At 34.5% G+C, this 16,786-nt stretch overlaps 1 protein-coding gene across 1 annotated transcript; it reads left to right on the top strand.

Moving 5' to 3' along the window:
• Positions 1-1,931: 1,931 nt before the first annotated feature.
• LOC128210280 (uncharacterized) lies at positions 1,932-3,675 on the top strand. Its single transcript, XM_052914516.1, has 2 exons — positions 1,932-2,042; positions 2,411-3,675. Exons 1-2 carry the CDS (start codon positions 1,977-1,979, stop codon positions 3,359-3,361), a joined length of 1,017 nt encoding a protein of 338 aa, XP_052770476.1. The 5' UTR covers positions 1,932-1,976; the 3' UTR covers positions 3,362-3,675.
• Positions 3,676-16,786: the final 13,111 nt, after the last annotated feature.

The following is a 16,786-nucleotide window of genomic DNA, read 5'->3' as shown; positions in this document are numbered from 1 at the left end:
TTAAGTGTTAAGTTTTTTAAAACAAACTACACTTCATATTTTATCATGCAACGTGGAAACTATTGAAAGCATTGTTCTGCAATTTATGAACTAGTCCCTAAGTTGGAATATTTCTAAAGTAATATCAAATATAGTCGGCGCCCTTCTGGGCGCCGACTAATCAATTGTGGAAATGTGCTTAAACTTCTAGCTGGCGTTGTAAATATTAACTCATTCATGTATCTGTCATTGTGAAGGTTATGTCAAGACTTCTACCTGATATTGTGGAGGTTGAGTCAAGACTTCTACCTGATATTGTGGAGGTCAATTCAAGAAATCTACCTGATATTGTTGAGATTGAGTAAAGACTACTACCTGATATTGTGGAGGTTGAGTCAAGACTTCTACCTGATATTGTGGAGGTTGAGTCGGGCTAATATCCAAAATGAGCAGAATATGAGGATGTTTAACTAATCAAATAGCTGAAGAGGTTTTCGTCAATACTCTTTCTGCCATTGCGGAAGTTTAATAAAAAATATTTCTGTCATTGCGGAAGTTAAGTCAACCAGCTCGCCTATTTCGTTCCTCGTTCTCATGCTTGCGTTGATCTCCGTACTTCGCATTGTCCAAGGTCTGAACTTTTATAATCATTCATTTATATTGTTAATCACAATAAGCATAAAAAATGCTTGGCGATTTGTTACAAATATACCCTTAATTATACTGTAAAAATAACAAGCTGTTCTCTATTTTATAATAAATGAAGCAAAGAACGTTTCATATTTCTTAATTTTATACTTAAAGAGTCAATGGCACAATCATAGTTGTATCTTTCATTAAAACAGGAGCTGGCACAGGCACTGTCATTTAACCCAAATATGACATTGTCAGAGTGTTAACCATTTGTATATAATGGCCATATGGCATGTGTAAATGCTTTTTTAGATATTAGCATCTATTCGTTTTCTATGTTTAAGTTTAAATTAAATGACCATTAATTTATTTTTGCCTAAATAACATTTTGTGAATTACACCATAATGGCAATATTTAGTGCTTTTAAGATATTAACATCAAGATGTTTTTCATGTTTAATTTATATTGATTATCCATTTTTGAATAACACCATTATGACGCTTATACTATTATATGATATATTAAGGTGGTAATAAGACATCACTATACCGTGTTTTTTTTTGCAGTTTGTATTGATTTGCTCTTAAAAGGGACTGTACTCCGAACTTGTTCTCGATATGTACAATGCATTGGAACTTACTAACTGAAGTACCACATAGTTTACAATTAATTCATTTTCGCAGTTTATTTTTTTATTTTTCCATATTTTTTTTCTAGGTATGTCCTTCTAGTAGAATTCATTCCTTATCCGTGATTGGCTTGTCAATGTTATCACGTGATATGACGATGTTGGGTTTATAGCTTAAAAATTCCAACTGTTTAGTGTAAGCCATCGTAGCACAGTGGAAACAACACTGGAATGCAATTTTAGCGACACCGGTTCTTACATTTTGGTATGTTTTTTTACAATTATGACATCAAAAGTAAAACATTTTATTGAATAATTGTCCTGAGATTCGTTACAGAAATTGTGCCAATCTGGTGTACAGATCCTTTAAATATCCTAATGCCTATATAAAAAAGATCTAGGTGAAAACTTCAAGAACTTCAGCTTACCATTCATGTAAGTTTAAAATGAACCTGGAATGATTGCACACATTGAAATCATTTTCATAGTGTAAAACTATATGAATGCTACATTCCAAATATGTTAAATTTTTATTTTCTGTTTACTTCTTTACATGACTGCTCTTTCCAACAAGGATGTTCAGTTTATATTGCTGTATGTTAAAACATAATTTTACTTTGGTGTCATATTACTTTACATGATGCAATAATGACGATTTAAGTTAACCTAATTCTCGTGCACTTGTTACATAGGTGATAAAAACTGAATAAATACAGAGTGTATTTCCTTTTAAAAATGGGTAAATGTTATTCAACACATGAACGGAAACAGCAACAATCAACTACAACAACCGATGAAGTAGTGAGTATTATTTAACGTACATTATGTTTATAATCTATAAATACTAATCAGTTTTTTAGTTTACTTAATACTCGTACATTTTTACATAACTAATAAATAATAATCATTATAGGTACCTAAATTAATGAATACTGTTGTGTTTTTTTCCTTTTATAAACGGGTACAAGTAGTTCAAAACATTAACGGAAACAAACACAATAAACTAGATCAACCGATGAAGTAGTGTGTATTGTTTAACGTGGATCCTGGTGTTTACTGAACGATTATGCAAAATATAGCACTCTCGTTTTAATGCCATACGTATAGTTTATTTGAATTTATGTATCTAAACGTTATATATAAAACAACTCATTTATGTTTTTTTACAGTTTATATATAACCCCTCTCGTCTTGAACCAATACGGGAACCGCCTATTGGACGTGTCAGTTCTGAGACAAACAGGTTGGAATTCAACAGTCAAGACACTGATTTATTACAGACATTAGTACCTAGTAATAATTCACGGCTAAATAAACGATATTTAATTGAGAATGTACCACTTGAATGGAAAAATGGAGATCGTGTAATGTTCAAGATGAACACATTGGAACACAACAGTCAACGTGCCATTTCCGAGATAAACACATTGAAATACAACCGTAAACGTACCATTACCGAGAAAAACACATTGAAATACAAAGGTCAACGTGCCAGTTCCAAGATGAACACATTAAAATACAAACGTAAACGTACCATTCACGAAATGATCACATTGGAACACATAGGTCAACGTGACATTTCCAAGATGAACACATTGGAACACAAAGGTCAACGTGCCATTTCCGAGATGAACACATTGAAATACAAAGGTCAACGTGCCATTTCTGAGATGAACACATTGACATACAAAGGTCAACGTACCATTACCGAGAAAAACACATTGAAATACAAAGGTCAACGTACCATTACCGAGAAAAACACATTGAAATACAAAAGTCAATTTGCCAGTTCCGAGATGAACACATTGGAAAACAAAAGTCAACATGCTTTTTCCGAGATGATTACTTTGGAATACAAAAGTCAATTTGCTTGTTCCGAGATGATAACCTCGGAACACAAAAGTCAACTTGATTTTTCCGAGTTGAACGCATTAGAAAACAACAGTCAAGACACTGACAGATTACAAGGATTAGTACTAAGTACAAATTCCAGGCTAAACCAACGGTACTTTATGGTGAATGTACCAATTGCATCGGGAAAAAGAGATAGTAAAAGGAATTTTCCTAACGACAACAACTATACACCAGAAGGGGGAGTATCAACTGATTCTTTTCCTTGACGCTACCACCGATGACTATTCCTAGAGATGATCCGTTGTATTTCCACCTCAGATGTATTGCCCCAGGTGATTCAAATGCATAAGACGAAATTGTTCATGATGAAACCGATGTCGTTCAGGATCACGATAATTAATTTAATGTTCCTTACAATTTTCAATAATACACTGGAACGCATTATGTATTGTTGTAACAGACGTTTCTTTTAAAAATCTTTTATTTCTGGGATTGGTGCCACTGTTTCTGACTCAAGCCTGCATTTTGTCGGTTGTATCTAGGTTGAGTTTTCACCAAATGTTATAAAATGAAATTTGATGTTTTAGAGTATTGCGTTGTATTGTATGTAACCTTTCCACTTATTATATTGAAATATTCTTCAGATAAATACTTCAAAAACAAAAACAAATTCCATTTTAAATACACGTTCAATGTCTAAACATGCAGGTTAACTACGAACAAAAGCATTTTCCATCTATATTGACTACATGGTTTGGTTTAGCAGAGAAGTAACACTTGTCCCGTATACCGAACACATGTTAGGGTTGAATACGACACAAAATGTCCACAATTTATCACTAGTTTACAACAAAGGAAGACTTGACTTTATGTTCTGTGTTTAGATCGACTATTAAACTAGGATACTTCGTTTTAACATATGTCATTTTGTCAGTACAAACAACAATGTCAAAAAGGTATTCTTCACAAACAAAGATCAGGGGCCGTATTTGTAAAACATCTTAAGTCGCTTCCTATCTTAAGTCATTCTCCGAAATTAGGTATCTATCTGATCATAAAATATAATATCAAAACAATATCTCATAAAATTCTTTATTGTCATTGATTTTATTCAACATTCATTCTTTTTTTTAAAAAAACCTCCTATACGTTTGTATTAATTTTGACTATGACAATTTTAAGAAATCGGCTTAACATAAGAAATTACTTAAATGTTTTATGTACCGTCCTAAAAGCTTAAAATTTATAAAGCAACAAACAGTTATGTAATTCACGATCAGTTTAGTTTAGTGCACTTTTATACACGTATATCCAAATGCCCCTACGTTACTATCGTGTAGCAGCTGTAACGTATTTAATTAAGTTTGAATTTTGATCAACCTTCCACTAAATGAACAACACCAAAGGAAGGAATGTTGCGCACGATATTCGTCCTCTCTCTTCGAATGACAATATCACAATGTGACGCCACTTGGTTGCCTCTTTTGACAAGGCTAAATCGTTGTTTTCGCTCGTTGTTAGGATTCTGTTTAGTTAATGTGTTAATATTAGATATTAGTGGCTACAAAACTGCCTTAGCCATCCTCGTTATTTTACGGCATAGAATGATTTCTTTTAAATGTTCTATATGTTTCGTACTTATGTCTATGCATGACCCTCGAACCCTAGACACTAACTCTCCAGTGGACACTCGAATCAACGTCCACTTGCCGTGCATGAGACCTCTTGAACCCAAGATCCCTCGCGCTCCTGGCAACGCCCCACACCAACGACCCCACGCTCTCCCCACCCTCTGAACCTATGGCCCCTCACTCTCCAAGCCGACACGACCAACTACGCCTTGATCTCCAGGCGACCCCTCGAACCCACGACGTCTCGCTCTCCAGGCACAACCATTCGAACACTCCACCCCTAGCTCTCCAAACGACCCCTCGAACCCATGACCACTCCTTACCGAGGCTACCCTTCGAACACAAGACCACTAGCTCTCTAGCGATCATTGAATCCATGGATCCTTGTTTTCTAGAAACGACCCTTCGAATAAACAACACCTTACCTTCCAGACGATCCCTTATCATAAGACTCTCGCTATCCAGGCTGACACTCGAACCATCTACCCCTCGATATCAATGCTACTTCTAGAACCCACGACCGCTAGCTCTCCAGACAATCCCTCTTACCCATGAATCTTGTTCTGAAGGCAAGCCCACGACTCATCCACTCCTAGGCGACTCCTCGAACCAACGTTCTTTGCATTTCAGGTGACATTTTGAACCCCAAAACCTTTGCTCTTCAGGCGCACTCTTGATCCCAAGACCCCTCGCTCACAAGCGACCCTCCAAACCCACGATCCTTCGCTCATCATGCGATACATTGAAGCCAGACGACCCAACGTACTCACAACCTTTCACTCCCTAGAAGACCCCTCGAATCCACAACCCTTCGCTCCTAATAAGACTTTGAATCCATTGTCCCTCGCTCTCCCGGCGGATTCTTTAAGACGCTATATGTTGCGTTATCAATAACGTCAAAACTGTCTAACTCAACCATAATACAATGTGTATGAACCCTTGTGTAGGTGTTTTAGAATTCTTACAGAAGCTTAGTTTTTCGAAACGAAGTTTAAAGTATAACATGTAGGTAAATGGTAAAACATCGGCAATAGCTGAAACGTATATCGAAATTATTCAACTGCTGTGTAACCTGATATTTTTTGAATATATAAAGACGTTAAAAAGAATTTATGAGGAAAACGATACCTAAAACCGCAGTCAGTTTTTCTGCTTTAAATGTAAAGCGAATACATGTATTTAAGTTTATACTTCTTAACCTGTCTTCTGTGTATCCATCAGATTGCTAGTACACAATTGATCCCTCGTCATCTAATTCAGACCTTATAGAAAGAGCCGCTACCAAACATAACCTACTGACACCTTACTAGATTGTTAAACAAATGGTTGCATATGTTTCGGTTAAATTAATAATGTTCAACACGAATGTTAACAAGAGAATTGCGGAATGAACTCAAACGCGCGTCCGTTCGTGTTTTTTTCTGTCGAACAAGAGATACAACTTAATATTTTTAAGCCAGACTTGTGTGGTAATGCCATAGATGTGAGTATTGTTCAAGACAACATGAATACAAAGTTTTTTGTTTAGTCAACCACTTATCTGAAAGTGAGGCGGTTGAGTCAAGCGAATATCTTATATTGAGAAGTGTATTTTAAACATCAAGAACATTGATTCAAACATCTGACATTATAGAGATTAAGACAAATCTATCTTACATTTAGGAAGTTAAGTTAATACTCTATCTGACGTTGTAAAGGTTGAGTCTATCATATATTTGACTTTTTGGAGGTTTAGTCGAAGAGTTTAAGTCAGGCTTCTTTATGAAAAATGATGATGTTAAGTCGAGCTTCTTTACGATTTTTAGGAGGTTTGGTCAAGTTTCTCTCTGGCATTGAGGGTTGAGTCAGGTTTCTATCCGACAATGAGGAGTACAAGTCAAACTTCTTTCTGACTTTTTTTCAGTGTTTACCTTTATTTTCCCCGTACATACGGTATGCGTGGTTCGGGGCACACCACAGGAACGTACCTTACAAACAGTTTTATATGATATTATCTATTACTTCTATCTGACTTTAATGAGGCTGAGTGAATCATTTATCTCACATTTATGTAGTTGAGACAAACTCTTATCTTAAATAAAGATGGCTCATCAAGCTTATAACTGTATACTATGATGAGGTTTGGGGATCAGATCAGGATTTTCTCCGACATTGATTATTATATCTGGACATTAATATGGTTAAGCTTTCATATGAATTAGGAGGTCCAGTCAACCATGTATCTTACACTGAATCGAGCTTTAATTGGACACTGAGGAGGTTTAGTCAAGCTTCAATCTGATATAAATAATTGAGGTATAGTCAAACTGCTAACTGACGTAATGGGATATAATTTTCCAGTCAAATATATATATTACATTGTGGAGGTTAAGTCAATTTTTTATCTGACATTGAAGATGATGAATCAGGCTTCTATCAGAAATTAAGGAGAATGAGTCAAACTCTTATCTGGCATTGAAGTAGTTTAGTCAATCAAATATCTTACATTGACGCGGTTTGGTGAATTACCTGTTTGAAGTTGACGAGGTTTAGTCAATCACCTACTAGTGTATGATATTGTGGAGGTTTATTCTATCACCAACAAATATATGATATTGTGGATGTTTATTCTATTACCTACAAGTGTATGATATTGTGGAAGTTGGGTCAATGACCAAGAAGTGTATGATATTGTGGATGTTTAGTCAATCATCTACTAGTGTATGATATTGTGGAGGTCTAGTCAACCACCTACTGGTGTATGGTATTGTGGAGGTTGAGTCAATCATCTACTAGTGTATGCTATTGTGGATGTTTAGTCAACCACCTACTAGTGTATGGTATTGTTGAGGTTGGGTCAATCACCTACTAGTGTATGATATTGTGGAGGTTTGGTCAATCACCTACTAGTGTATTACATTTTGGAGGTTTAGTCAATCACCTACTAGTGTATGATATTGTTGAGGTTTAGTCAATCACCTACAGTCAAACCTGTATTAAGTGGCCACCTTTGGGAAATGATCAAAGTGGCTGCTTAAGACAGGTGGCCACTTAATCCAGGTTTGACATTTCGGCCTTTAACTTTATTCAGAGATGGAGTATGTATCTTAACCACCACCTCACACCACAATCAGTAACATCTGTATAAATATAATTGAAGAAGGTTGAATACAAATACATTTGTATAGATAAAATAAATTTATTTCAAATTTATAAATAAAATACAATAGATAAATGTTGATACAAGGCATAAACAAAACACACCACATATCAGTCTACACATTTCACGCTTACGCTTAAGTAAGAAATTGATTTGAGTCCTTCCACAGTTAAATTCCTTGGCAACACTTCTTGCACTACGGCCGTTTTCTAATAACTTTATAAAATCGACGCGTTCTTTTAGAGTCAAACACTTTCGATTAGTCTTAGTCTCAGCCATAATTAAAGGTAAAAAAAATATCAACAACAATGCATTGTAAATATTCGTGCGTAGAAATATAAATCTGTGCACTTTGAAAAATAATATTAAAGTGCATAAAATCGTAACTCGTTTAATGCCTTCGAATGACAATGCAAACTGTGAACTCATAAAAACCAGTGTTTTTGTCGGTATTTAATAATTATCTTCGTAATTATTTAATTATCTTATCAGTTGTGTCATTAATTGGTCAATTCTGATCAAAACATTCGCCGACGTGTAATAAACATGATTTCTCGATGAGTAAACACGCATGGCAATTGTGTGAAGCAATATTCATTTTCATTGGATGACGGAGATACCCGAGGCCGTCGTTCTTTTCCGTAAACTTCTATACGCAATTAAAGCTGTGTATTGGAAAAATTTATAAGTGGAAGTGTCAGTGACAAGGGATTAGTGGCCGCTAATTAGTGTTAATATGGCTTCATGGGGACAAAAATTAGTGGCCATGGCCGCGTTAGACAGTTGGCCGCTTAATGCACGTACATTATATAGTAAAAACGTACAGGGGGAATTTGGAGTGGCCCGTTAAGGCAGGTGGCCATTTAAAGGAGGTGACCGTTCAACCAGGTTTGACTGTACTAGTGTATTACATTTTGGAGGTTTGGTCAATCACCTACTAGTGTATGATATAAAGGTGGTTTAGTCAATCACCTACTAGTGTATTACATTTTTCAGGTTTAGTCAATCACCTACTAGTGTATGATATTGTAGAGGTATAGTCAATCACCTACTAGTTTATGATATTGTTGAGGTTGGGTCAATCACCTACTAGTGTATTACATTTTTGAGGTTTAGTCAATCACCTTCTAATGTATGATATTGAGGAGGTTGGGTCAATCACCTACTAGTGTATGATATTGTGGAGGTATAGTCAATCACCTACTAGTGTATTACATTTTGGAGGTATAGTCAATCACCTACTTGTGTATGACATTGTGGACATTGTCAATTGTAGCCCCGCCACCCCCATCCAAGGTCCGGGAGTATACCGTGGAAAGCCAGGGAAGGTTTTTTTCTTCCAGGTGACCCCGCAGTGCCGGGTGAATGTGGTGGATTTGTCTTTGCGCCGAAAATAGCGGGAAATGGGCCTTACCTAGGGTTCTTTGGGTGCGAGGGGATTTTACCAGCAGTTCGATTTTACCCGGGCTTGACTACCTCCGGGTAGGCGTATCTTTATTGCAAAAAAGTGATATTATCTTACTAACCAGGTCAAAGTATACTCCGAAAACACAAAAATATTTTAACAAACCGCCATTTTGTTCCGCATCTAACATTTTTCTCACTTAAGATTCCGCAAAAATAGATTACGTTTGACCATTTGATATCGTGCCTTCGGTTTTTACATTGTTTGTTTATTGTCTATGAAATGTTAAGCTTTGTTTACCAGTGTGTGAATACCATGTGCAAATTACGTCATAAATGCTACGTTGGACGGCACCATTTTGCTTCGAATTTACAAAGATATTTAAACATAGATAACATTTTTTCATCATTACTAGACTTTGATTGGTTGATAAGTTTCATCAAACCCTTCGACAAACCTGTTTCAAAAATAATATTTTGACAGTGCTCTGTCTGACGGTCGCAATACTCGCAACAAAAATCTAGAATATGACCGAATTGTGAAGAAATAGTGAAGTTATCTTTGTAAGAAGTCCTCATTTGAAGGGAAATGTAATCTACCGATGTAGCATTTATGACGTAATTTATCACGTTGTATACACAAACTGTATGTACGCTCGCAAGCATTTTTTAAAGACAGCGGTTACTCATGATCGCTCATGATAAAACATATATCTAACAACACAGCAGATTATTAAGAATTAAATGGCTGTTTTTAATTCATATTAATTAGCAGCAGTGAATGTAATGTATTTACAATTTTATCAACAACGGGATTTCAACACATGTACATGTCAGTGAATTGTCTGGCATAAAACTACAGGTCATTGTTATTACGTAATCATATCGGGTTAAAATAATATTGCACTTTTCCCTGGCCTATTTCTCCATGTCATTTATGTTTATTATATAGACCTCATTTGCCATATATTATGGTATGAGAGAATAAACGTTGTTTGACATGACTTGACTTGACTCCAACAAACAATCATAATTTGGTTTTGAATTGGTATGAGAATCAACAATTTAAAACAATTTCAAATCAACGCAAAATTGTAAATCTGTTCACAGGTGTAAACCAATCGCTCATGCTTTTTTAGAAATACATCTCGTCGCCTTCTCGACTTTTCAGTCAGACTAAATCGTGGCCTGGTCGTTCCATTTTAGATCATGACGTCACTGGGAGAAATGACATCACTGGGAGTTTACTGCTTTGTCACATTTCTAACATGCATTGACTTTTCAAGAAGCTTTCAGAAACTCAAATGGTGACCTAGACGACTGCGGTGTCTACTTGTCGTCGGATTGCCGTCCTCCCCCGTCCAGGATTAAGACTTCACCTGGAAGCGACGGAGATCGACCGAGTGGTTCTCATGCAACATGGGTTTCTAGCTGATTGGATAACACAGATCCTGAAATGATGGAAATAAAATGTATATACATTTAAAGTATGAGAGGCTTTGTGGAACTATATGTATATACACATCGAATTTAAACAAAAAAGTCAGTGCCTCATACTCCAAAACAAAACAAAACTAATGCATACCTAGTTTATTTATGACTGTTGATTTTATAAAGAAATAAAATAGTATACTTATTGGCATATATACCTATTGTTCTACTTTTAATATATCCGTTTGCACCATGATGCTTTGTCTAAATAATGTGAAAAGGCACTGCCTTTTACGGGCTTTAGGTATGTTATCAACTACAGAAACTGCTATTGCAGTACATTTTTTCTTAGGTAAACAAGTGTAAAAGGCAAAATTGTTTTTATATGACTATGACTACGACCAATTAGATCCTTTAGGTGCATCAAAAGTAAGGTTAAGGCAATGCAATGCAAATCTATTATTTTAATGTTTGAGAAAACTCATAATTTCAAACACAATAAATATTCTAATTTACCTTATACTGAATATCATACAAGCAGTTACAGTACAAAATTATGATTCCTGCATTAAAGATAACAGATAAACAAAACAGATTGAGTTAACTTAAAATTAATGATCACAGTTATCTGACAATCAACCTGTACTCTGAACTATTTTAATATGTAAAACAGCATTGTGTATATTTCAAATTTTAAAGGTTCTGCAAATAACCCAGTAAAATGGTTTGACCCCCTTAGAAGTTTGAAATGAATATGAATTCCCTGTAGTTGACATTGTAAGCACTATTTCATCATTGAATATAACAATGTATGCAGAAAGTATGAACATATTTAATTATTGAAAGTACTTTAAACTGAATTATAACATTCAACAACAATACATCTATTACATTGAAAACAACAACAAGCACAATGTGCACAATCTATTATAGATTATTCAATAAAACATAAGTTATTGCTATATATATATATATATATAGTTTTAACAGATGAACGTATTGTCCGTGTTGAATAAAGCTTCCCTTTTAAACAACCCTTTTACTAAGTTCATACTGTCTCCTGAAGTTGTTTTGTTCTTCTATTTGCTTTGTCTGTATAACTGTACACAGCTTGGTTATTTTCTCATCCAGGAAAAACATTTGTTACATACCCAGATCAATCTTTTTAAAGTTTTTATCAAACGAACTTTTCACAAAACTTTGGTGCCAAGCATTTGAAGAAAGGATTTCAGGAGTGTCGTTGAATTTATTTGGTGTCCAGTGTATTACATCGTTGTAAAACAACCTGAAATTCAATGAGCTTTGATGATTCATGTTCTAGAACTTAGGTTCGTGAGCTTGTTTTGATAGACTGCGTAAGACATTACTTAATTGGATTTGGTTCATGGATGTGTTTAACTATCAAGACATTACTTAATGACATTTGGTTCATTAAATAGTTTTAATGAATTTTTGATGGACATTTCATAATTAAAAGCACAAGTTAATACTCATAAACTTTTGATAAACTACTTTCTGAACATGTTTATGAACAGTGAATGACAGTTCAGAAACTATTCGTTAGCTCATAGACCGAATCTCGACATATCCAGCATGCAGATCAGGAATAACACTGGTAGCACATGTTATAAACGTATATATCTTTATAGTGAAAGGCTCTGTAATATGATTAAATTAATCTAAACATTATCGAAAATGCTGTTGCTTAATCGTTTTTAATTTAGTTGAACAAGTATTTATTTTAAATAATATTAAACATGAACATTGCATCAGATACATCACGAAACATTCCATAATTCAAATATGATAAACACTACTTTATAATAGTAATGAACATTCCACAAATTAATTGAAAATTGATCAAGAATTCTATTCTTAACAGTGAACTTTTTCTTTAATTTTCATATAAATAGATTGTTATTTCATTTACATAATCAATACTACGTGTCTGTCAAATACTTTAATATGATCACGAATCTCAACTCTTGAGGCCTGAGCATTCAAATTAAAGACCTGTACAAAATAATTAAATCTAAATTCTTGAACTTAAAATATTCAATTTACATAAGTGAAGACCATTTAGACAATTTCAATAATAAATTTAGTTTGTCTTTTCTTGAACATAGGTCGAGGATAACTCAACAACGTAGGTTCAGAAAAGTTAAATAGGTTTGCCAGTGGCCAATGAAATGACAAGTTTATTTGTACACATGGCACCTTTATGTAGGCCAATGACAACCGAAGATCTTTTTCATTTTTTCTGTTCAATGATTTAAGTTGATCGATTCTTACGAATGCACCAACATATAGTTCTATAGAATGCATTTCAGTCATTTTAGTTTCTACTAAGGCTTACTCGGACTCTATAACCATTTTCCAGTCCAAATGCGTTCATACCCAGATAAAGACATCAATAACGCAAGTCATTCCTTAAATAGGATAATATACTGCTGTATATCATATATTAACCAAACGGAATGAACAAATATTTCACTTTCAGGCGTTTTTTTCAGAACTAATTTATTGCTGAAAGGAACACATTTTGAGTACCCTTAACCAAATAAACTTAACAAGAGCTATCACTTTGGAGTATTATTAGGGTGTTATTCACATGTTTGGTTTTCACTGTGTCAAGGTCATTGATTGTTTACTGAAGTTTACAAGGACATACATGAAATATCTCAATGACAGATGAAAACCATTTTAAGAAAAATGATTCTTTTTAACTTTTGAATAACAAATGTATTGATTTGATTTTTGTTGACATTGAAGTTTTCAAAGACTCATTTGAAAAATGGCCATCAAAACACCGACCTCGTTCAACAATATCATAACTTTATATATAGAGTTCCTTCAAGAGATCACAATGTCTAAGTAAGGAAGATATAAAGACACATGATACCACTTAAATGGCCTTTTTGTAATACGCTAAACACTTTAAAAAGAACATTAAATTTTAATATTGTTTGATTAATGTCCCTTTAAGATAAGACCATCAGGAAGTGAAGTTGAAGACTACAATAAAAACCACATGTACAAGCCAAATAGGAAAAAAACATATAACTTATAATACGATATAAATCACAAGCCAGGGACATGACAAATAATACAACCATAGCTAATACTACAATATGAGCCACAAGCCAGGGACAAGACACATACTAAAGCCAAAGCTTTTATTTCAATATAAACCGCATGGGCAAGTGAAATAGTAAAAATACATTGCTAATAATACAATATAAACCACAAGCATAATAGTAAAAAATAAAATACGTCCCAGTTTTGAGGACAATCTTTTGGCCTTACAACCAACACTGACTGACCACTCATGCATCAACACATATTTACAAACCAATTTTTGGTTATCGCAGAGACAAGCCAAATAGTAAAAACATGTCCCTTTCTAGAGGGCAAATCTAAGGCCTAACAACCCTGATCATCAAAACATATGTACTAACAAATGTTTGGGTAACGCAGTGACAGGCCAAATAGACAAATTTGTCCCTTTTCAGAAGACAATACTAAGGCCTAACATCCCTGACAATCAAAACATATGCATTAACAAATGTTTGGGAAACGCATTGGAACCGTCAGCAAGACAATCCAAATACTAAAAACATGTCCCTTTTTAGAGGGCGATACTAAGGCTTAACATCCCTGACAATCAACACATATGTATTAACGAATGTTTGGGTAACGCTTTGGAACCGTCAGCGAAATAGGAGTTAACTTGGGTGTATAACTATCACCAAATACTAGAAACATTCCTTTCGAATGTGCAACACTCGTTAAGCCCCTTCCATCAGCTTTAAAAATTGTAATTTAATTTCAAAAAATACGTAATACTTAATTATCCTAATTGAGCAGACGACAAATAGCCACACCATGGACGAAGTGTATAGAAACCATTAAATAATCAGATACCGGTTACATTCTGAGAAGATTTCGATACTGAATGCCATTTTCTTAATTGTTACATTGAGTTAGTGTACATTAAAGATTAAGAACATTTGGCTTTCAAGGTGACGGAACGAAAGGTCGACAGACAGACAGGGTGATTACTTCAGCACAACCGCAATCTTTGTGAGGATATAATTAAGTATCTACAGTTACCAATCTGCTCTCTCATGTTTTGTTTATAATGTTATTATTAACAGGAAGAAAAAACAAAACAAGTTCATTTCGTTAAACAAGAGCAATTAACCGAAATAGCCTTGCCTTAACTAATAAATAATGTGCTATAGCAGTTTTAAACACGTAGTACTTAATATCAAGATAAACAAGGAAGACATGTGTATTAACATAGCTTGTTTTACGACAGCTAAATGACCGTAAGCAGGAATATTAAGTACAAGCACCAACGTTATAAAGGTTATATCTGAACGGCTTTGATTAAATTAAAATGTTTTCTTTATAAAAAGTTACATACAGTAAAGAATTGATTATAACCTATGTTTATTGAAGGAAATATTTCGGAAATAAAACGTGCGATAATGAACTATTTTCAAGTCAATTTGATCAACTTTAGATAAACATGCATCCTGATCGTGATATATTGCAATTAAACGATTGCGATACTTAAGAATGTATTTAAGTGTTTATGTGTTGCTTTTGTAATTATCCACGTACTGATCCTGGAAATTCAGAACAATCCGGGTCAAGCAAGATTCTTATGAATATTGTATTTATATCTTATTTAAAAAAGGATATTTCATAATTCGTTATCAAAGCAAAGACGTTGGCCTTAAGCTAAAGTCGGGCAAAAAAGTTTAATACAATAATAGTTCAGAAACGAGGTATATAACATTCTTGCAACATTTAAGATAATTTTATGATCATGATACTTTCGCTTATCTATTCGAATGTTTTATCGTCGTAGATGATTATATTGTTTTATATTATATTTCTTTTTTAGATTTACATCGTGACCACAAACTCCATCGAGAGGGATAATAGATAAATGGATATTGACGAGAACAGTTTGTGTGTTAGAAACATATAAAAACATAAACTAAGGTTGATACTTCATTGCAGCCCGGATAGTACCCTTTTTCACGTTAAACGAATATCCTTTTCCTGTCAAAATGGATGGAATAGACAGCATCGCTTCAAACAACATCAGTAAACAAATCAAAGGTGGTGATGACGATTATTTTGGACGCCATGGGTTTATCACGACACAGCCTGCAGTGGCAATTCCGTGTATAATCATTATTTCTGTTGCTTCATTGCTCGGGACGTTTGGCAATCTGCTCATCCTCTACGTCATAGCAACAAAATCGAGTTTGCGTAATAAAATGGAGTCAACGTTCATTGTCAATTTGGCCATATCCGACCTGTACGTCACTCTGATCGCCGATCCAATGAGTATTATTGGTAAGGCTTTATACATGTTTATATTGGTAATATACTTGATAAGTTTTATTGTAAATGGTTGAGAACGAATAATATAACTGTGGCGATTTTTTCGTTAATGTGCGTATCAAATATGTGATATCACCGTGTGGAAGCGCTTCACAAAAGACATGTGGTGTATACATGTTGAGCATTTTGTATTGCTCTTTCGCGTAGAAATAACATCAGTTTAAGTTATACACTCGTAAAATATAAAGACCAACCAGCCCCCGGTGATAACTACGATAACACAGACTTAATCCACTATGTAATGAATACAATAAGATAACAATCATCATCAGATGGCGCATACAATCATATAGCTATGATAATCCATGCTCCATAAGGATGTGTATGGAAACCAGTTCAGCTTACGGGAATTTGCGTGATTGAGATATTAGCCTAAGCGGCAGATACGATTATTAATGAAATGAGTTTTGATCTTGGTAGTAGAGCAAATCATTGAAAGACATGAGAGTGTTTCCCAGCTCCCCTTGCATATAAAATGTTCCTGTAAAAGCCCATTTCGGAAATGGTCGGTAATTTTCAGAAGGAAAGTCACATGACGAGTAATCATGTAATTAAGCTAGCTTATGAAATTCTGGAGTATAACTTTGCAATGCCACGAGGAAGGAAGAAGTTATTAAAAAAGGTTATTCACGCAAATTCACGTGTAGTCTTTTAAACACCAT

The sequence above is a fragment of the Mya arenaria genome, chromosome 12 (assembly GCF_026914265.1).
Source record: "Mya arenaria isolate MELC-2E11 chromosome 12, ASM2691426v1".
In the NCBI taxonomy this organism is placed as follows: domain Eukaryota; kingdom Metazoa; phylum Mollusca; class Bivalvia; order Myida; family Myidae; genus Mya; species Mya arenaria.
Note: the sequence above shows the minus strand (reverse complement) of the source record. Positions and strands in the feature narration are given on the sequence as shown.

Excerpts from the sequence above, each read along its gene's own strand:
- LOC128210280 (XM_052914516.1), top strand. The coding sequence starts at position 1,977 with ATGGGTAAATGTTATTCAACACATGAACGGAAACAGCAACAATCAACT. Across the intron at positions 2,043-2,410 it reads CTACAACAACCGATGAAGTA|TTTATATATAACCCCTCTCG; the intron begins GTGAGTATTATT and ends GTTTTTTTACAG.